At 38.1% G+C, this 23,248-nt stretch overlaps 1 protein-coding gene across 1 annotated transcript; it reads left to right on the top strand.

Annotated features, from left to right (window-relative positions):
• Positions 1-12,224: 12,224 nt before the first annotated feature.
• LOC128104620 (tripartite motif-containing protein 43-like) lies at positions 12,225-17,069 on the top strand. The gene is made up of 6 exons (XM_052729552.1): positions 12,225-12,635; positions 13,188-13,283; positions 13,834-14,064; positions 14,850-14,872; positions 15,259-15,356; positions 16,449-17,069. The coding sequence occupies exons 1-6, from the start codon at positions 12,225-12,227 to the stop codon at positions 16,949-16,951; spliced, it is 1,362 nt and encodes a 453-aa protein (XP_052585512.1). The 3' UTR covers positions 16,952-17,069.
• Positions 17,070-23,248: the final 6,179 nt, after the last annotated feature.

Below are 23,248 nucleotides of genomic sequence, written 5' to 3'. Positions count from 1 at the left end.
TTTGACGATTAACCCAAATTTTTTCTTTTTAGAATAAATAACATGTAATGCAATTTGCTGGTCCTTGAATGTTATTATTACCAACTATTAGGATATAAAGAAATGAAAGTTAGTAGTTAGATATTGCAATAGAACTTGTAGTCATATTAGGTGTGTTTTCAAGATCAAGCAGCTATATTCTAGATAGAAAGGTCATCTTCAAACCCTTCAGAGATCTACAGAATATGGCATTTAAAATGTTCTAATAACTTAGAAAATTTTTCTTTTTTGTTATGACTATGAGACATGTCAGCTCCTGGCAATACCAATCTACTTCAGAGAAAATTTGGTTGGAGCCATGTTAATTGGAGTATTCCATTGTTGCAACAGGTCTCAATCCCACAGGTTCATAGCTATGTTAGCCACATATGGTTTTAATTTTCCTCTCTGTCCTTCTGGACCTATACATTCAAGCCATCTTGCACTCTGTTTCACTTGAGATAATATTCCAATTCCTAACAGTTGAATGTTTACCTCCTGAAGAGGCCAAGTTAGATGACAAAATTCTGGTGCAATTATGGTAATGTCAGCAATGTGTCTACCAGACCAGACAACAAAACACCATTTATTTTTATTGTTAATTTAGGTCTTTGTTCATTTATAGAAGTTTGCCAAAATTTTTTTTTTATCATTTCTCCTGAATTTTCTGTTCTCTCTGTCTCAGCTGTTTCATCATCCTGAGAAGCCTGATTTATTCCATTAGGCATTTGGTCATTTAATTGCTCTGAATAGGGGTTTCCTCTAAGACTGCAGGAAAGGTCTGGATTTGCTGTGGGAGCCTGCCTGAGGCCCTTCTGGAAGTTTCCCTAAGTATTACCTTGCCTGTCCCTTGTTGATCTACGTTCATTGTTTCAGTGTTTTTCCTTACCACACCTTCTGCATACTCCAGAAGGAAGGGGCATTCTGTTGCATTTGTTCCTTGAAGAAACATTGTTTCTAGGAATGTCCTGTTTATAGTCCCTTTTTAAATGTCCTTGCTTCCACATCTAAAACATCAAAACTTTTGAAATTGCTTCTCCTATCTACAAGTCATCATGGTCATGAGCCTCAACATTAACCCTGTCTCTAATCCAATCTTCCAAGGGTACAGATCTTGCCTTTAATGGCCTGATTATTCTCTTGCATGCTGCATTTGAATTCTCAAAAGACAAAGATTCAATTATTATCTGACTAGCTTCTGAATTCGGGACCATTCTCTTTACTGCTGAAGTCAGTCTTTGTAAGAAATCTGTGAAAGATTCTTTTAGGCCCTGTATAACTTTTATAAATGACTCAGTTTTCTTTCCTGGTTCCTCAATTCTGTCCCATCCATTCAAGGCTGCCATTCAACATAGAATTAGGGTTTGGTTATCATATAAACATTGTGTTTGTATTGCAGCATATTGGCCTTTTCCAACAAGATGATCCTGGAAGATTTATATATCTTTAGCCCTCCATCGAATTTCTATGCTTTTAGCTTCCTCTTTGAACCACATTTCCCACTGCAGCTGTGCCCGTTTTGCAGAACAGCATTTACCAGCTCTCGCCAGTCCTGTGGTATAATCTTATTACAAGTTGACCAGGAGTTTAACATTTGCTTTACAAATGGGGAACGCATGCCATAAGATACTATTGCCTCCTTAAACCTTTGTAAATCTAACATTTCAATTGGAGTCCAAATATTTAATGCATTAATTTGACCAGGTACCTCCTGTACGATTACTGGATAAATTAAGGGTGATTGTGTGAAAACAGGATTTCTTTCTGTAACCTTATAATTCAATCCTGAAACAATTTTACCATTATTTTCTTCTATCTGAATCTGAATTTCTCTGTAATTCATTTTAACAGGTTTTTCTAAAGCTTTTATCCTGGCACTTAAATTGACTATCTTTTTAAATAATAAAATAAGGATAAGGAAAGTAATAATGTGCATAATCCCATCATCATTAATCTTCTAATATAGTTGTTCCATTTTCAGATTGCCTAAAATTTTATTAAACAAAGCCCAATTTTCTTCCAGTGTACACATAATAACCTTTTTTTATGTGAAAAAAATTTTAAATAGTTTTCTCCTTTAAAATATCTGATATCTTAATTGACTTACCAAATCTGCATAGAACAGTAGAAATCTGAGGGAATTTCAAAACAGCTACCTAGCATCCAAAGTGGGAATCCAAAGAGAGAGAGAGAGAGAGAGAGAGAGAGAGAGAGAGAGAGAGAGAGAGAGAAGAAAAGAAAAGAGAGAAAGAAAGAAAGAAAGAAAGAAAGAAAGAAAGAAAGAAAGAAAGAAAGAAAGAAAGAAAGAGTTGCCACAAGTCACAAGTTCTGGCTAAAAGCTTAAATCCAACCACATGTTCCTGCTTTAGCCGAATCAAGTCTGGGCTCCAGCTTCCTTAAGCTCTGATCACATGTGTTGGCGTTTTGGCCTCAAGGAGCTATATCCGCAGTTGCATGTAGCTGTTGTAATTACAGTCGAGTGCAGCTGACCAGTAGCTCTGGCAGGCCTGAGTTGTGTGTAGCACCAGCATTAAGCAAGTAGCTCCAGCTGTGGTAACTGCTTGTAGCTATGGTCGGTCAGGCCTAGGGCCTAGGCCAAGCTGCCTCGAGATGGGGAACCAGGCCCACCAAGGCCTCCAAGCCCAGCCAAACCAAGCCAAGCTGAATGGTTTTTAATGAAACCTTGCCACATGGGTGCCAAATGTAGATGTAACAGTCTTATTATTAAATAAGAAACATAGAGCCAAATGCAGAGTTAAAAGCCCAAGAGGTCAGAGCAGCAGCCAAGAGCTAAGAACAAGACCATCTTCTTACCCCTGGCTGTCGCTGTCATCCTTCCCCTCACAAAGAGACCTTCTTCCTGTGTATCTATCTTTTTATTGACTTTCTGTTCTGCCTTCTCATTGGTTGTAAACCCAACCATATGACCTCCTCATCACTGCCTGTCTATACAGACCTCCAGGTCTTCTATGGTTGGTATTGAGATTAAAGGTATGTGTCTCCATGCTGGCTGTATCCTTGAACAGACAGATATCTGCCTGTCATGTGATCTGGATTAAGGGCGTGTGCTACCACTGCCAGACTTCTGCTATGGCTTGCTATTAGCTCTGACCTCCCAGGCAACTTTATTTATTAACATACAAATAAAATCACATTTCAGCACAAATAAAATATCACTATAGATGTTCATTCAGCATTATATCACGGTTATTGACATGAATGGGGTACTGATTTTATTCAGAGTGCTGATCATATCATCCAGTGTCATGTAGTAAGCACTGATCACCACTGTTGGGTGCATCTGATGCTCTAGAAAGTGCTCAGCCACAGACAGCATTTCTCCTGTAAGAATAATTACTGATGTGGTTCCATCTCCAACCTCTTTATCCTGGGTCCTGCTAATTTCAATCATGAAATTGGCTGCTGGATGCTGGACTTGAATCTCTCAAAGAATGGCATTGCCATCATTGGTCATCACCATGCCTCCCATTGGGTCCAAAAGCATCTTCATCATAGATTTAGGTCCCAAACATGTCTAGATGATGTCTGCAATTTTCTTAGTAGCATTGATATTTCCAGATTGAACTTTTCTTCCAGACTCACACTTTGTATTTTGACTGAGCACAAACAATGGATTTTGGTCCATCATGTTGGCATGATACAGAGCCCAGTACCCAGGGCTGGGGGATCAGGAAGAACCTTCTGGAGGGAAACAACCGTGAAGAAAACCTCATTATTTGTTTCTTTGTTTTTCCATACTTACTAGAAGTACTAATTTAGTTATTAAGCTTAGAGTATAAAATAGACTAGTCTTAGGAACTAAGGGTCTAGGTTAGAGTTAGAAAGCTCTTTTAAGTATGCTAAGGACCCTCACTTGGATCTAGCATCATAAAAATATGATCTAGCTGTGGAATTTCTTTTAATGCCATCAAGCAGGAGCACAGATATGTATTGTGCTGGCTAATTTAATGTAAACTTGACATATGCTATTTTTATTTTTTGAGACACAGTTTCTCTGTGTAGCCTTGGCTCTCCTCTACACATCCCAAGTACTTTGATTAAAGTTGTATACCACCAACACTTGAAAAAAAAACTCTTTCTCTTTCTCTTTTTTTCTTCTTTCTTTCTTCCTTTCATTTTTGCTTGCTTGCTTTTATTTGTTATTTGAGACAAGGTATTTTTGTGTAGCCTTGTAAGTTCTGGATCAGGCTATAAACCAAGGTGTTCTTGAATTCACAGATATCTCCCTGTCTCTGCTTTCCCAGTGCTGGGATTAAAGGCTAATGTCACCACCACAAGAAAGATCCCCCTCTTTCTATTTGGGTTGGTTCAAGAACAGGTTTCTCTCTGTAGCCTTCTCTGTTACAGAACTTCAACTGTAGACTAGGCTGGCCTCAGACTCAAAGAGATCTGTCTACTCTGCCTCCCTGGGGCTAAGATTAAAGGAATGAAAATCTGCTGCTGGCCCACAATTCTTTTTTTTTTTATTAAGAAAATTTTTCATTCATTTTACACACCAATCAAAGATTCCACTCTTCCCTCCTCCCACACCCCAGCCTCCCCATCCCAACCCACCTACCAGTTTCCCCAAAAAGAAGGCAAGGCCTCCCATGAGGAGTCACATCCAGTAGAGTCAAATCCAATCCCTTGCCCCTGTCTGAAGATTGCCAAAGGTTTTGCATCATAGATAGGGGGTTCCAAAAAGCCTGCTCATGCACCAGAAATGGATTCTGATCCTACTACCAGGGTTCACCCCCAAACAGATCAAGCTTCACAACTGTCTAGCCATGCAGAGGGACTACTCTAGTCCCATGCAGGCTCCATGGTTATTGATGCAGCATTCATGAGTTCCCACTAGTTTGGTTTAGTCATTTCTAAAGGTTTCTCCATCATGATCCTGATACACTTGCTCATAGAATCCCATATCTCTCTCTTTGGCTGGACTCCTAGAGCTCAGCCTGGTGTTTGTCTGTGGATCTCTGCATCTGCTTCTATCAGGCATTGGAGAGAAGCTCTGTGATGATGTTAGTGTATTCACTGGTCTGATCACTGGGGTAAGCTAGTTCAGTTCAGGCAACTTCTCCACTATTTCTAGCAGTCCAAGCTGGGTTCATCCTTGGGGATTCCTGGCAACTTCTCAAGGACCAGGTTTCTCACTATACCCATGATATATCTCTCTATTGTGGTATCTCTTTCCTTGCTTTCCCCATCCATCCCTGTTCTAGCTCAATCATCCCATTCCCTTATGTTATCATTCCCTATCCCCTACCCTCCATTGCCCACCCCTCATACCCCATTTACTCATGGAGATCTGATCTATTTCCCCTTCCCAGGGTGATCCATGCATCTCTCTTTGGGTTTTCCTTACTAGCTAGCTTCTCTGGAGTTGTGGGTTGTTGTCTGATTACCGTTTGATTTACACCTAGAATCCACTTATGTGTGGGTACATACCATGTTTGTCTTTCTGAGTCTGGGTTACCTCACTCAGGATAATATTTTCTAGTTCCATCCATTTGCCTGTAAATTTCATGATGGCATTGTTTTTCTCTGCTGAGTAGTACTCCATTGTGTATGTGTACCACAATTTCTTAATCCATTCTTAGGTTGAGGGGCATCTAGGTTGTTGCCAGGCCACCAATTCTTTAGAGATATTGAAAGGACAATCATCAGATTCATATGGAAATAAAAAACAAACAAAACCAAATACAAGAACCAAAAAAAGGCAAAAAACTCATGAAAACCAAAACAATCATGAACAATAAAAGAACTGTTGGATATATCACTATCATTGTTTGCAAATTGTATTACAGAGCTATAGTAATAAAAAGCTTGATGTCGCATAAAATAGACACATTGATCAATAGAAACAAATTGAAAATCTTCACATAAATTCATAAACTCATGCAAAATGGACACCTAATTTTTCATTATTAAAAAAGCCAAAAATGCATATTAAAATGTAGACAACATCTTTAACAAATGTACCTGGTCAAACTGGATGACCTCATGTAGAAGATTCCAAATACATCAATATTTATCACACTATATAGAACTCAACTCTAAATAGATAAAAAGACCTCAGCCAGATACATTGAATATGATAGAAGAGAAAGTGGAGAATAGCCTTGAACTCACTGGAACAGGAAAAGACTTTCTGGGTTTTTTTTTTTTTTTTGAGACAGGGTTTCTCTGTATAGCTTTGCGCCTTTCCTGGATCTCGCTCTGTAGACCAGGCTGGCCTTGAACTCACAAAGATCTGCCTGTCTCTGCCTCCCGAGTGCTGGGATTAAAGGCGTGCACCACCACCACCCTGCGACTTTCTGAACAGAACAATAATAGCACAAGTACTAAGAACAACAATTAATAAATAGGACTTCATGGAACTGAAAAGATTCTGTTTGGCATAAAACACCATCACTGGGACAAATGGAAGCCTACAGAATAAGAAAAGAAGTTGAACTACTACAAAACAAATAAAGGGCTAATATCTTAAACACATAAAGAACTAAAAAAAACTGGATATCAAGAAAACAATTAATCCAGTTAAAAATGGAGTGTAGATATGAACAGAGAAATCCCAAAGGAGGAAACACAACAAACTCCACTTCAGGATGTCTTCTTCCTGTAGCCTCCATTCCTAAAACTGAGCCCACCATAGAGAAGGATTAGGGAGCTCCTCAAAAAGCTTCATTTGCACCCCAAGTTTTCCTTAAAGGAACCAAATCATCCAACTTCTTTTGCCCTGGTATTCCCAATGGCAGATTCGAAATGGCTTCAACTAGGGTTAAGGCTTTCAAGGATCTGGTGATGACTTTAGAGGCAAAGAAAATTGCCTCAGAGGAACCAAGAAGCTCCATCTCCTGATCTCCAATCAGGTAACACTTGTTACTATAGTGATTTTAATTCAAACACCAGGAAGATGCTACATAGAAGCCACAGCCTGAATGATAGAACAGGTCATGACTCCATCAATAAGATTCCTGCTAACTCCAGACAGAAATAATTTTTATCTGAACCATATTTATATTAGAAGACTCAAATACTTTACATACAGGAAATCATCATCATTCTGACAACTTCAGTTCCCTCACCCAGTATTTAATGGGTAAGTTATATGTAATATTAAAGTCTTTCTCATCATCTTTTTACACACTCTTGGAAGCTGTGTTAAGATACCCATTATGGTTCCTTGTGATCTCTAAACACTAAACACATCTCAGTGTTTACAACTTGCATGACAAAAAATACTGACCATTTTTCTTGTCTGTTTTCTTTGTAGTTATTCCTATCATTACTTGAACTCATAATCCATGAAACAATTTATTCTTGATTTGGTTTTTTTTTTTTGGTTTTTCGAGACAGGGTTTCTCTGTGTAGCTTTGGAGCCTGTCCTGGAACTAACTCTGTAGCCCAGGCTGGCCTTGAACTCACAGAGATCCACCTGCCTCTGCCTCCTGAGTGCTGGGATTTAAGGTGTGCTCCACCACCACCACCACCAGTCGACTTGGTTTACTATTAAGCTGTACAATACATTAGATTTCAGATCAAGTAAGAGAAGACTAGTCATGCTTATTTACAAGAACATAGAAAAGAATCAATCGGCATACAGGCAGACACTCACAGAATACCACAACTGGACAAAATGTAAAAATCAAGAGATCGTGGGGATCTGAACTCCAACAAATACATCTATATCCTTCATCAATGGCTCCAGAAATATTGTGGAAGAGGACTCAGAAAGACAGTGAGAGCCAGAATACCAGGAATTGTGCTGTGAAACAGACTCTCCTAGAAATGGCTGCATAAAAGAGACCAGAACAATAAATACGTTGATATGAATGTGGTTAATTTTGAGAGTCCAACACCTAGACAAAGAATTAGGCTCTATAAGGGACGAGCTCTGGAATGATCCATACACAAAGTGGTCATCCCTGCTGATGACTATTCCTTGTTGTCAATTTGACTACTTGTGAAGTTAACTAAAACCCAAGAGATAAGTATAGCAACCACCCTGAATCTAGAGAAACAAAACTAAATGAATATGGGCACACATACACACACACACACACACACACACACACACACACACACACACACACACACACACACACACAGAGAGAGACAGAGACAGAGAGAGACAGATAGAGACAGAGAAAAGTGGTTCAGTCTACAAGGGTGGATGTATCAGCTGGTCTTCAGTATACTTTGGAATTCCCCACAAAAAAAATAGGCTCTTATACCAGTGAAGGGATGAACTTGGCAGTGAGATTGAGAGCAAGAAGACAAAGAGCAAAGATGACAGAGTTTCCTTCTTCCATGTCCTTTATATAGGCTGCCACCAGCTAAGATTTAAGGTAGATGATTCAGTTGGGTATTATTCAGTTTCCATGAGATTGCAGGTTTTCTGTAGTTTTTGTTGTTGTTGAAATCCAACTTTAGACCATGGGGACCTACCTGGACTGAGTCTACCAGGTTGACCTCAGTCTGTGGGGAAGGCTTTACCCTGGAGGAGATGGGAATGGGGGGGGGCGTTGGGGGGAAGGTGAGGGGGACGGGAGGGGGGAGAACAAGGGAATCCGTGACTGATATGTAGAACTGAATTGTATTGCAAAATAAATTAAAATAAATTAAAAAAAAAAAAAGAAAAAAAAAAGAAAAGCATACAGAAGTAAGTAAATTGAAAGGAAAATAAAATAATGAATTTTTAACAGCCTGAGCTTTGGATGTCACAGTCCAAAAGGTTATAACAGTAATACAAAGTATGGGACAATCTAGTAGATACTTAGATTTCATAAATCAATAAACATTATGTTCAGGAAATAAAAAAAAAAAAAGATTTAAGGTAGATTGTCACACCTCAAAACATCTGAGATTAGATGGGGCTTCCCACTTCAAAAGATTCAATCAAGAAAATTCCCTCATAAGAAAAATCTAAGACTCTTGGGTCTCAGTTAATCAAAATTTTTTTTCGAAACCTGGTTTCTTTGTGTATCTTTGGAGCACATCTTTGAAAACACTTTGTAGACCAGGCTAGCCTCTAACTCACAGAGATCTGCCTGCCTCTGCCTCCAGAATGCCAGGATTGAAGGTATGTGCACCCACTGCGTGGCTTCACCATGTATTTATTTAAAAAGAAAAAAGAAAAGAACAAACAGTTGAGTGGGTAGAGTGTGGGGTGAATCTCAAAGAAATCACAGTTGAGGTGAATATGATATAAAATGATTTGAACACAATTCTAAAGAATTTTTAAGAAATTTTTAATATTGATATTTGCTAAAATCACAGATTGATATCATTAACTGTGAAATTACAAAAGGAAAATCAAAAATATGAGCACACCATGAAATATTTAGAAACAGTGAAATATTGTAGCAAATTTTTTTAGAAAAGTTCTCACTGTATATCCTAGGCAGGCCTTGAACTAAAACTCCTTCTGCTTCAGCAGCTCATCCTCTGGGACTCTAAGGATTAAAGGTGTGAGCTACCACACCCAGCTAAGCAGGAACTCAGGAAACCTTGTTGTGGAGATTTGTTTGTGGATACTGGCCATAGAGTTAATTCAATCTTCTATCCATTTAGAATACTGCTATTTATAGGAGCTCAGCTACAACAAGCATTAGTAAAAGCAATATGGGAGGAAGTGGGTGTGGTCTTTAGAGAGTATATAAGGACACTCCAGGGCCCAGTCAGGTTCATTCTTCTCTACACCAGACAGATTGTGTTTCCATAGCTTCTGGCTCTCAGACTGCTAGATATATCTCCTCCACACATTGAAGATCATACCCCAGAGCTGAGCTAATATTGTTGTGTTTCCACTAAACACTGCTGAGGCCAGAGTCTATTTGTGGGTAAGTAGACAATTTACAGTTGGAAAGTCATTGATATTTCCTATTTTTAATGTATTACCAAACTGAGGTTTCTGCTTAAAATTGCTTAAATTTGGCTGTTTATCAAAAGAGATTCTGCTCTTATTTGGACATCTTTCCTCATAAATACACTGTGAGTTACAGCTATAGGTAAATTTTAGTATATATATATATATATATATATATATATATATGTATATATATATATATATATTCTTTGTTCTGATGTTCTACTTTTCAATTTTGATCTTTCTCTAAAGTTTAAAAGCATTTTAGAGCATTTCTGTATGTACTTCATATATATAAGATCAACACCTCTAAATTAATTTTATGGATAATATATAAAAATAATTGCTCAGATTAGATTGATAATTAGTAGTATTTAGAGATACATTCTAAAAATATTATATAAAAGTGAAAACTCATGATTTACCAAAGGAAAAAATTTTAGTATTTTTTGTTGTAAACTAGAGGAAAACATCACAGTGTGAAATAATGCTTGATAATAGTTTATATCTTGGAAGAACTGACTATTCCTGCTATAGACAGATTTATTAGGTTGGAAGTATATGTGTGATTAAATTAGAGAAAACTAATCACAATATTGTATTCAAAAAAGTAGATTCTGGTTATAATCTGGTGCAATTTTTCAATTCTGTGTTCAGTTTTTATTATTTCTGTGAACTCATGAATTATTTTGGAATGAAGTATCTAATGTACAGAAAAAAATACCAAATGAGGTCCATCAGGTAATTTAAGGAAGGCAGCATTGGAGTCTCCATCTCTTTTCTAAACTAATCTTGACAATGAGTATTAGTATTATTATCGATTTAAATACTAAAATCATTGACTCCATTTGCTTCAGACCCCAGAAGCTTAAGTTATTTGAGGGATGTTTATCTTGGTCAAACCAAAATTCTTTATTTGTGTAGATGTTTAAAGAGAAGGACAATGGACACCTGTTGATTAGATAGCCAATTCTCAACAGTCATGAGAACCTAATTTATGCCTCATGTTCATCCCATAAACTCAAGCCAGGAGCTGTATCTTTAGTAAACAAATGTTTCCCCAGAGAGTACCTTAGTATTGGACTCAATGGGATTTAGGAAAGACATGGAAACCTCTGGGGATGTCTAAAGGATTATTTGGTGTAGATTCAGTACACTTGGAAAAATCCACACTAAATGCTCAAGAGATCACTTGACCATTCCGTGGCTTGAGGTCTTAATCTGAAAAAAGAAATGGAACAGGAGCTGAGCAGCAAGTGTTCCTTGCTTTCTGCTTCCTGATTTTGGATGCCATGAGACCAGCTACCTCAAGCTCCTGCCATCATTTCTTCCCCACAATGATGAACAATATCCTTGAATTATGAGCCACCATAATTCTTATTCTCGTTACATATTTTCAACAAAAAGAAGATAAGTAACTAATATTGCCTTCAAGTGTCATGGGGCAGGACAGTGGCATGTAAAACTGTTGGACACTCACATCAGAAATCAAGCAAATCATTTATAATGGACCATGTGAAATAGGGAGTGTTTTCTTGGATAGACAACAAAGAAGCATGTGTTTAACTTACCTATGTCTGTAGTGAAAGGCCAACATGTGGGCATGAAGGAATTAGATCACTCCACAGTGTATAATTTTTTTCTTAAGAATTGAGAGATCATGTCTCAGACCACGAAAGGTACTGACTTGGATGGAGTCTCCAAAAGTGATGCAGGTGGTGGGACGCAGAAGATCATTAGATGAATCCATGCTTCTGTCAAGAAGAGTGAAACAGGAAAGACCAGCTGTAGCTAGAGTTTTCCTGCCTGGCCCACAGTCAGGACAAATCTCTGACACCCACCAGTCCCACAGCCATTCAGACCCAACCAAGTAAACACAGAGACTTATATTGGTTACAAACTGTATGGCCGTGGCAGGCTTCTTGCTAACTGTTCTTACAGCTTAAATTAATCCATTTCCATTAATCTATACCTTGCCACATGGCTTGTGGCTTACCGGTACTTTACATCTTCCTTGTCCTGATGGCGGCTGGCAGTGTCTCCATCACCCAACTTCCTGTTCTCTCAATTCTCCTCTCTGTTAGTCCCGCCCATACTTCCTGTCTGGCCACTTACCAATCAGTGATTTATTCATTGACCAATCAGCAACACATTTGACATACAGACCATCCCACAGCAATCAGCAACTGAAATCCTATACTAATGTTGATTTTTGGTCACCCAAAAGTTTTGCCAAAAACAGAATTGAATCACAACTTGATGGAAATTTTGTGCAGTCTCTTCTTTCTTCGGGGTCCAATAATAGCAATACTGCTTTTCCTCCTTCAGAAAAATGGAGTCAGACATTTCACAAGCCTTCCAGAAAGAACTCACCTGCTTCATCTGCCTGAGCTGCCTGACAGACCCAGTCACCATAAGCTGTGGCCACAGCTTCTGTCAAGCCTGCCTCCACCTTTCCTGGGAAGACATCCAACTTCCTGTCCAATGCCCTATGTGCAGGGAACCATCCCAGAAGAAGGGCTTGAGAACTAACATTGTTCTGAAGAAGCTGGTGTCCATTGCCAGACAAACCAGCCTCATGAAGGACCTGAGCTCTGAGGAGCATAAGTGTGTGACTCATAAGGAAGCAAAGAGGATCTTCTGTGCTGAGAAGAGGATCTTCCTCTGTCAACTCTGCTCTAACTCCCATGAGCACAGAGGACACAGACACTGTCCCATTGAAGCAGCTGCTGAGGATCAAATGGTAAGTGATGCTTCTGAGAGAACTTGCAAGCTGGAGAAAGTTAGGCTTAGCAAACCACAGGAATATGCTGGTCCTCATTATGACAAAGGAACTGTTTTCAGAATGGTGGCACTTTAATAAGAGCTAATAAAGAAAGGGTGACTAGAATTGTAAATATGCCTTGACCCATGAGTGAAAAGATCATTTGTATTTTATGATACATTATGCCTAGGTCACTGGAAACAGCAATACTGAATTCATATCTTTTGAAAGTGTCTCTGCCTGGAGACTAAATTAATAAAATACATTGGAATCAGGTACATCCAAGAATCTGGGAATCCCAATCTTATTCAAATTACCCAGACATTAATCAAAATTATTAAGCAGTATACCTGAGAGAAAGGGTATGCTGTACTTTCTATTTCTATGTTCTGAAATCTAAAATTCATAGTTAAAAAAGAAAAAAATTAATATTGTGATCCTTCTAATCTCACTAAAGTAATTGTATTAATTGCCCAAGCGTCTGTCAATCAGTTATATTTTTCAAAATTGATATTCATTGTTTTTTTACAGGATAGACTTTTGAAGCAAATGGCATCTTTATGGGAGAAGATCCAAGAAAATCAAGAGAATATAGAGGCAGAGAACAGAATGATAACTCGGTGGATGGTAAGTATGAGATCCATGCTTAAAATCTGGGTGAAGCAGATATTTTTTAAAATTCATCAATTAAGATTTGAGTATAAGGCATTGGATATGATATTAGGAGTACATGTCCTGCTAGCCTCTAATTCCTAGTGTTAGTATAACTATATGTGGAATGAATGGTCTGGCTGTGGCAGAAGAGTCTGGAAATAATGAGTGAATTGCTGACAGTTCAGCACCCTGCATTAGACTCTATGACTACACCATGAATTCTAATTACTACATGCAGAATTTCATAACTTTGTGAACATATGAATTATCAATCAATACCTTTTCTTCAGGCACCTCTGCATCTCTAATATAGGTGAAAATGCTTAGTGTCTGTTTGCCTGTGTAATTAATAAAGAAGAAATAAATGAAACCAAGGAATTTACATTTTCTGAAAAGTGGGGACAGTCAATCATAGTCTATGTGCAAAGTTATAGAAGTCATTTGTGAAATGTAAGCATAGGAGGATGCAATGGAAGAGGATAAAATGTTTGCAAATATTATTGGAATGTCCCTGTTTGTTCAGGAGTACTTGACTCTTCGGGAAGAAATGATCAGGACAGAGTATAGGAAACTGCATCCACTCCTCTGTGAAGAAGAAGAGAAACACATTGAGTGTATGAGAAATAAAAGCCAATGTGTTTTAGAGAAACTCAGGACAAGTGAAGCCATGATGGTCCAAAAGAACAAAGAACTAAGAAAAATATATCAGGAGCTGATGGCAATGTCCCAGGAGCCATATGTGGTCCTGCTGCAGGTAGGCATGAAGGAGGGCAGGAAGAGGCTTTATTGTCTTAGGCACACACCGGTGATTGATATACTAAGATAGCTTTCAATGTCCCCTGTATTTACGTTAGGGGATTTCCTTTTTACAAATAATCTTGAAAGAACAAGCATGTTGAAATTGTCAGTAGATTTCCCAAGGGATATGTCCTAACTGTTGGCTTTTGTACCTTGCTTCTCTGAGAACCCAAATTCAGTGGTTGCTGTTTCCAACACTCTTTTTCCCTCTACTTGGATATTGTGCACAATTTTAAAGTGACCTATGTCTTAATATCTTATCTTTGAAAGCTGTGTTTTTGAGAGTTCTTTGGGAGGTTAGGATTTTGGAGGTTTAGATAAGGTCCTTCTCTGGTGGATGGTGGCCTGCAACTCACAGTAATGCTCAGGCCTCTAAATCTGTAATTCAGGAATTACAGGTGTGAGGCACCATGCAGAGGTGAACTTATCCATTTGAAGTACTCTTACTTAAAGTATCCCTTGCTTTGTAGCAAAGCTCAGAAAAAGTTACCTTTTCAGACAGGTGGGGGTTCAAATGCAATGTTTGTTCACTGCCCTTGTCCTTCTCAAATTTTACTCTTGCAGTCTAAATGCAACAAGAATTTGAATTCTGCTAAACTGCTTCATTGGCATTATCTTGAGACATAACTATAAGTTTTAACAGTAGATAAATGTGATGGTGACTAAAATTACCTGAACTTTAAAAACAAACTTTGTGTGCCATTTCTTAAGATATCTAATTTTTTCTTGTTTTGTTTGCAGGGTTTGGATGACGTGTTCAGAAGGTGAGTTTAGATATCAGTGCAACCCAGGATACCCTGAAATATGCTATAAAATTGATGAACCTGCCTTAGCAAAGTACAGATATACTCTATATAGAAAGTACTCAATTGTTGGTGTTTAATATGTTTGGGATTCTTCTATTTGATTTGTTATACTTATGTGTGTGAATGTACATGCACATGTGCCATTGCACAGATGTGCAAGTCAGAGGACATCTTTCAGGAGACAGTCCTCTCCTTCCACCATGGGATTGAACTCAAGTTTTTAGACTTGTGTAACAAGGGACTTATCCCCAGATCCATTTGGCTGTACTTGGAGTGAGGTTTTTCCTAATCACTGTGATAATATCTTTAGCACCAGGCAGATCAATATTTTCTTTTCCTTGCAGGAGTGAGTCAATGCAGCTGAGCATGCCTCAGACTACGAACCCAGAACTCAATGCCCTACCCATCACTGGATTGAGTGAAAGTTACAAACAGTTCCAAGGTGAGTGTCTCCACTGATAAAATGACCAAAGGTACCCTTCAATAATGAGATATCTTTTGCAAACACAAATATTTTAACTCCCCAGTAATATATCCAGGTAAGTCACATTGTAATCTTATTTAATCAGGTGGTCATCTTAAAAAACAAACAAACATAAATGAATATCAAAATCATGGTGTATGTGATACTGGCTGAAAAGAGTATCAGTTGTTCACTGAGACATAAGAAATTATAAATTAATTCAGAATGGTTTAATTCAAATTAAGTGTAGCCAGTGATGGATATATTTGAATGTTTTCCTTTAAACATTTTAGCAATTAATTTCTTACATTGCAGTTAACTCCATAGTTAAAAATACACAGGATCTAGTGATGCACACTCATAATCCCAACATCAAAAACCTAGAGAAAGGAGGACTGCCAATGAGTTTGAGTACAGTCTGGTCAACATAGTGAGTTCCATGCCAGTCAAGGATAAATAGCAAGACCCTATCACAAAAGGAACCGGAAAAGAAAAATCATAAAATAACTAAACAGACAAGGCCATGTATCATGAGCAATGAAAATGAAACAAATTGATAGGCCATGAGGCAGTGTCTAAATCCCTCTCAGAGATCTAAAAGTCAATTGAAACCTCACAGGGAAAGAGTATCAGAGGAACCAGAGGTTAAAGGAGGACAGATACATTCAGGGATCCACTTCTAGAGCATATTTAGATTCTCCTTGAGTATAAATATGCTCAGTTAGATGCAAATCAAAACACTAATAGGAAAGTTATCACTGCTTATACCTTGGTAATAACTTTTGATGTAGACACACAAGCATAGCCTTTGCTCTGGCCCTCGCTACAATACACACATCATCTTTTGCCCAGTGTAATAAAAGTCATCTGATAGAAGTAGGCTGAGGCAAGCTCCTCTACAGCACTTACAAAGTTTCATGCTACTATTCTGTTTCTTGTGGAAATCCATCACTTTGTGTATGACTCCAAGTCTTAGCCTTCACTTTTTTAAGATCAAGAAGACTCTACAGACCTCTCTCACCGGAGAAATGTAAATGGTCATTTTAACTAAAATGTTGATTCTTCCAACAGTTCACATTTTCTTTGAAAATACAATCGTATTCCATCACAAGATGAACATACTTAATGCCATGAGAAGATTTATCTTTCGACCTCACCATAATGATACTTCTGCAGTTTCTGCTGGATGCTATTTTGCTTCCTGGAGATCAAAGAACTCCTTCACCTCTGGGAAATATTACTGGGAACTGGATTTGAAGGACTCTTGGGACTGGGCTGTAGGGGTCTGTAAGGATTCCTGGTTGAGGAGTAGAAACCAACTGATTGAATATGAAGGTGCATTTCTTCTTGTGTGTGTGAAGGAGAATAGTCATTATAGTCTCCTCACCACGTGCCCAGTATTCCAGCACTATATAGAGAAGCCAATAGGTCGAGTTGGGGTGCTCCTTGATTGTGTGGATGGAAGTTTAAGTTTCCTGAATGTTGCTAAGAGTTCTCTCATATACAGGTACCCCCCTGGCACCTTTAATTATCAGGTCAAGCCTTTCTTCCTCACTGGCTACACTTGGTCATAGGAAGATGTAATCCAGTACTTTGGTATTTTGAAAGTATTTATTCTGTTACCTCATTTACTGCTATTAAATATTAAAATACTATTACATGAAAAAGATGGTTGACTATGTTTCCTTTTCATCTGTGGCTCACGTGTTATACCAAGATAACATCCTTTCAAAGTGGTTTTGTCTTGTTTGTTCATTTGTTTTTACAAATTTGTCAGAATTACTAATTAGGACTAAAGCTTTAGTTTGGTCCTAGAGCCCTTTTTAAGTATGCTCAGGACCTTCAGTTGGATTCTAGCACCACAAAAAATTCATGTAGCTGTTTATATGATATATATGTCTGTGATATATACATATCTATGCATATAATATTTTACTATCTTATTGCTGCCAAGCAGGAGCACAAGTATATATCATACTTACTAATTTTAAGTCAGCTTGAAACAGGCTACAGTCATCTGAGAGAAAGGAACTCCAGTTATGAAAATGCATCCATGACCATGGACTCTGGGCAAGTCTGTAGAGCATTTTCTTACTTAGTAGTTGATGATGGAGCACGGCAGATTACTGTTGGCAGGATTTTCCCAATCCTGCTGGTGGTGGATTCTATAAGAAAGTAGTATTAGCAAGCCACAGGTGTAATCGAGTAAGCAGGATTCCTCCAAGGCCTCTTCATCAGCTCCTGCTTCAAGGTTCCTGCCCTGTGGGAGTTGCTGTCCTAACTTCCTTTAATGGTGAACAATGAAGATATGGAAGCATACGCCAAATAAACACTTGTAGATGAACAGTCTTATTAAATAAGAAACACAAAGCAAAATGCCTAGTTAAAAGCCCAAGACGTCAGAGCAATAGCTAAGAGCTAAAAACCCTTTCTTACCCTTCACTGTTGCTGCTGTCCTTCCACTCAGCAAGAGCTACTTCCTGTGTATCTATCTTTTTATTGACTTTCTATTCTGCCTTCTCATTGGTTGTAAACCCAACCACATGACCTCCTCGTCACTGCCCATCTATACAGACGTCCAGGTCTTCTATGGTTGGTATTAAGATTAAAGGCATGTGTGTCCATGCTGACTGTATCTTTGAGCACACTGAGATCTGCCCGTCATATGATCAGGATTAAGGGCATGTGCTACCACTGCCAGACTTCTGCTATGGCTTGCTATTAGCTCTGACCCCCAGGCAACGTTATTTATTAACATACAAATGAAATCACATTTCAGTTCAAATAAAATATCACCATAAACACTTTTCTCCCCAGATTGCTTTTGTCAAGATATTTCATCACAGCAATAGTACTATTAATAGAACAATTTAGTACCAGGATAGTGGGGTATAGCTGTAACAGACCTGACCATGTTGTCTTGGAGAGAATGGTGGAAGGATTTGGTACCTTTGGGCTGGAAAAGTCATTGAGTGTTGAGTGCCCAATGTCCTATTCTATAGGACTTTGGAAGGTAAGAATATTGAAATAATGGAGACCTGGGTTGTGAAGTTTCAGATGGAAGGAAAGAGTCTATCAGGACTTTTGTGTAAAGATCCTGTGATGTCTTGTCAGCTAGAGCTGGTGTCAGCTGTGATTAACCAGAGACCAGAACCACTAAAGTAAAATCCTTGCTTTGCTGGGACAATGGATGCTGGTCAACTTGGCTGAAGAAATCAGATATGATTAAGAAGAGACCAGCATCATCTAGGTGATGTCTTTTGGTAAGTGTTTCCTTGGGGTCAGCCCACAAAAGCTGTGTTCCAGAAGACCTGAGCTTGTACTCATGCTGGTAACTGGACTTGGTAGTGTAAGGGGTACTGGTTGTGAAGGCATGAAGAGGTCATGGAGAACAGCTAAGGCTTGGGAGCATGAGAGGCCAGGTGAAGCCTTTGAAGAAGGATCTACTACAAAGACATTTGTTAAAACATGTTCATTGATGCTTTATTCATACTACCCAGAAATTGGAACAACTTAGATGTCAATCAACACATGAATGGATTAAAAAGTATGACACACTCACACAATGACACTCACACAATGCAATCATGAGATTTCCAGGTAGATGGATGGAACTAGAAAAATATCATACTGAGTGAGGTAACCCAGACCAATTACGAACTCATAAAAGTTTTCAAAAATTGCTGGGAGATATTACCTGTTATGGCCCTCAGTCATTAAAAATTTAAGAACTAAGTATTTTATTTCAAACTTTACAAGGTGACAAAGACTTAAATAGTCCAAAAACTTATCAGCTGAAGGTGAAAGAGAATTGGCTTAGAAAAGAAACTACAGGATGCTCATGTGGATTGCTTGGATGCAGAATATGGTTGTATTCTGGTCATAGTACCTTCCACAATTTCTTCTACAGGAATCTCTTTGCAGAGAGATGATAATATTTTAGAATGGATATTTTTGCAACAGAAACAGAGTTAAAAGCATTAAATACCTATGTAGCAAAGGTTTATAAATTGATTCTAAAAGAAGACTGAGACTTTGTCAATTGAAAGCATAGACCAAGCAGAAATTGTGGTACTCTTTACTAATGCTGAAATTTCCTCATTATGGGCAGAAAATGAACAAAAAAAAAAAGAAAAGAAAAAGGCTTGCACTAATTTCTTTGAAGAGATTATCAACAAACATCCCCAAAGCAAGAAACCCCAGTTTATAAAAAACAAAAACAAAAACAAAACAAAAACTAATTGGCTCCGTCTTGACATTGGGCAATCAACACCAATTTCTACAGCCCCTACATTCTTTTTTAATTAAAATTTTTAAATTTATTTATATACCAATGATAGCTTGCCCTCCCTCCTCTAATCTTACTCCCTCCCCCACCTCCTTTCTATCCCCATCTACTCCTCAGCAAGGGTAAAGCCTCCCATGGGAGTCAACAAAGCATGACAATAACAAGTTAGACAAGACCAAGCTCCTCCCCACTGCATCAAGACTGAGTGAGGTATCCCACAATTGTTTTACTTATCTGAGTGTGTGTGTGTGTGTGTGTGTGTGTGTGTGTGTGTGTGTGTGTGTCCACATGTGCACGCATGCATGTGTGATATATGTATATGATATGGCCTACATATGAAGGTCAGAGGACAACTTGTAGAAATCTATTCTCTCTTTCCATCAGGTTGATCTCAAGACTTGAACTCTGGTCATTAGGCTTGGTGGCAAGCACCTTCCCTGCTGAACCATCTCATTAGCATTTTAATTTATTATTTAATTTTTTATGTGCACTGGTGTTTTATCTGTGAGGGTATAGGGTCCCTTGGAACTGGAGTTACAAAGAGCTGTGAGTTGCAAGGTGGGTGCTGGCAACGGAACCAGGGTCCTCTGGAATAGCAGCCAGTGCTCTTAACCACTGAGCCATCTTTCCAGGCCTTCTACATTCTATACTGATGAGAACAAGTCAGAAAAGGCAGGTTATAAGTCATGAAATTTAAGTAAAGTGGGTCAAAGCCTTTATGATTCTGCTCAAGAGTCAGAATTATATGATATACTCATGGTATTAGATTTCCCAGAACCTCTTAATATACTAGCAGACTTTAATATGAAGAAAGAGATGTTTTAACCATTGAAGTTGCTGAACTTATTCCAGATGATTCAGAATTAATTTTGTTATTTATTCAATTACAAGAAATAATTAGAAATAAAAGTCAAACTTGTATAGAACACACACACACACACACACACACACACACACACACATATATATATATATATATATATATATAGTATAATCAAACCACACACACACACACACACACATATATATATATATATATATATATATATATATATATATATATTATAATCAAACTCCACTACCTGTAAGAAGTAACCCAAAGGTTACTCAAATGAAATGTGGGAAATGGATGTGTTTCATTTGGCAGAATTTGGAAAATTAGAGTATGTACACCATGCATAGATATTTATTCAGGATTTCAGTGGAAACAGCCATGAGTTCTGAAAAGGTTGACTCTAATTACACATCTATTAAAAGTCATGGCCATCATGAGAATACCTGCACAAATTAAGACTGGCAATGCTTCAGCATATGTCTCTAGCAAAATGAAACAGTTTTTGCATATTACAACATAAAGCATATTACAGGTATATCCCACAATCATAAAGGACAAACACTTAAAGAAAGATTTAATCTGATTTTTTTAAATATGCTTAATAAAAAAGAGGTAATAAAGACCCCCAGATATAAATTACACAATGCTTTATTAACCTCAAAATTTTTAAATGCCAATGAGAATGGAACAACCACTACAGAGAGACACTGGATAGTAGAAAAAAAAGTTGAACTAAATCATCCTGTATACTTTAAGGATGCACTGATGGCAGAATGGAAAACAGGATATGTGTTAGGTTGAAAAAGAGGATTTGCTTTTGTTTCCACAGGAAAAGAAAAGCTATGGATACCATCAAAATTGATAAAGATTATAATCACTCACGAGAGACATCTTGATTAAGAGAAGTGATAGTTCATCAAACAGCATGGAATTCAACCTGCCAAAAAAGAAAACTCCTCAAAGTTAACGTTGAGGCAGAGTTTTGTTTTGTCTTTCCAGGAGAATAAAAGCATCCAACTAAGGAATCCAAAGACCAATGGACAAATAAGACATCTGAAAAAGGGCAAATCATCCAGGGAAAATGCCCTGAGAAAAAGAGTAAATTGGCCTAATGGTATAGCACACTTCCTATATTATGAAATCTCATTAATCTTCCCAAATGCTTGTCTCTACTGTTCTCCTCAAATCTATAAGACAAATGGTCTTTTTGTACTCCCCATTCAAGTAAAAAGTAAAGCTGGCTTTGGAGTTGGAGTGTGGCTCTCTCCTCTAAACCCAAGCATGCTTGGTTAAGGAAAATCCAAAATCTCTGTCTCATGTCACAAGAGACGCCTTGTATGGGACAAAAGAAAAACCAAAATGAGACACTACTCTATTACCACTAATCTCATAAGTCTTTGGTTTTATTTTGACTCTTTTAAACTTTTCTTAGGTGAAAGATTATCTCAAAATTTATAAGGTTAATACACACACCCACACATATATTTAAAATTTGGCAGGGCGGTGGTGGCGCACGCCTTTAATCCCAGCACTCGGGAGGCAGAGCCAGGCGGATCTCTGTGAGTTCAAGGCCAGCCTGGGCTACCAAGTGAGTTCCAGGAAAGGCGCAAAGCTACACAGAGAAACCCTGTCTCGAAAAACCCAAAAAAAAATAAAAAAATAAAAAAATAAATAAAATTTGTGTCATGATATTAATGGTCATGTACAGTATTAACTGATTCTAAAAATAGGCTACATCTAGCTTCCTATATGTGATTTCAGGCTTGAATCTGAACCAGGTACTAGGAGCTAAGTTTGTGTACCCTGGGTGTATTTAATTGTGGTCCTTTAACCTCTCTTGTATCTGCTGCATGTGACTTTAAAATGTTTAAGTTTCCTGCAGTGAACCATGACCATTCCTAACAGCGATCTTTGAAGTCTCCAAAAATATGTTGAAGCACCACAAATATGAATCCACCTGGAAGTATGGTAATGCCACTAAGCTTACAAACACCACTCAAAGATCAGTCCTATAAACTACTCAGGAAAACTTCAAAGCCTTTAGCTAAGATGGTCCAGCCTCATAGAACACTCTAGTCAAGACTTTGAATGGACCTTGTACTCTCCCATTGCACCCAGACAGGATGGCAGCTAGCTCTCCCAGAGATTGATCTTTATCTCATTTTTTTCGGGGTCCCCTGAGGGTGCTGTTATCCCCAGACAACAGGACGTAATTTTAAGCGTGGTGCCCCAGTTCCCAGGGGGTTGAGTGAGTGATTTGGGTCATTCGGTGAATGTTTGTTATTGTGTTACAGGGGTTAGTCACAGGTTGGTGTTGGTCATGGTCAAGAGGGAGACTGGATGGGGAAACTGGATTGAGGGATCTTGTTCTGTGGGGAAAAAGTGGAATGTAGAAATGTGGGATAAAAGGGTGTATTATTGTATCTACTTTCAAACTAAAAGAACAACTACTAGTATCACATACTTTGCAATAATATGGATTTTTGTATATTGATACCAAATTTTGGGTTATTTTTGTTATGCTGTATATATGTTTCTACTTTTGTTTGAGGTATTTTTGTATATTGATGCAAATTTAAGGTTATTTTTGTTGTACTTTATCATGTTTCTATTTCTTGTTTAAGGTATTGTACTTATACAGCTAAGTTAAAAATGTAATCACACAGACTCCACCAGCTCCAAGTGGACAAAGAGGTGAGTCTTTATTCTCTTAGCCAATTCCCCCAGCGTCTAGGCTTTAGGCCCTGG

Source organism: Peromyscus californicus, unplaced genomic scaffold (genome assembly GCF_007827085.1).
Source record: "Peromyscus californicus insignis strain IS unplaced genomic scaffold, ASM782708v3 Scaffold_11__1_contigs__length_118956290, whole genome shotgun sequence".
In the NCBI taxonomy this organism is placed as follows: domain Eukaryota; kingdom Metazoa; phylum Chordata; class Mammalia; order Rodentia; family Cricetidae; genus Peromyscus; species Peromyscus californicus.
This window is presented reverse-complemented; position numbering and strand designations above follow the sequence as displayed.

What these genes read in the sequence shown, in the direction of transcription:
- LOC128104620 (XM_052729552.1), top strand. Translation starts at nt 12,225, where the DNA reads ATGGAGTCAGACATTTCACAAGCCTTCCAGAAAGAACTCACCTGCTTC. An exon ending in TTGGATGACGTGTTCAGAAG is followed by an intron (nt 14,873 to 15,258) that starts GTGAGTTTAGAT and finishes TTTTCCTTGCAG; the next exon opens with GAGTGAGTCAATGCAGCTGA. An exon ending in AAGTTACAAACAGTTCCAAG is followed by an intron (nt 15,357 to 16,448) that starts GTGAGTGTCTCC and finishes TTCTTCCAACAG; the next exon opens with TTCACATTTTCTTTGAAAAT.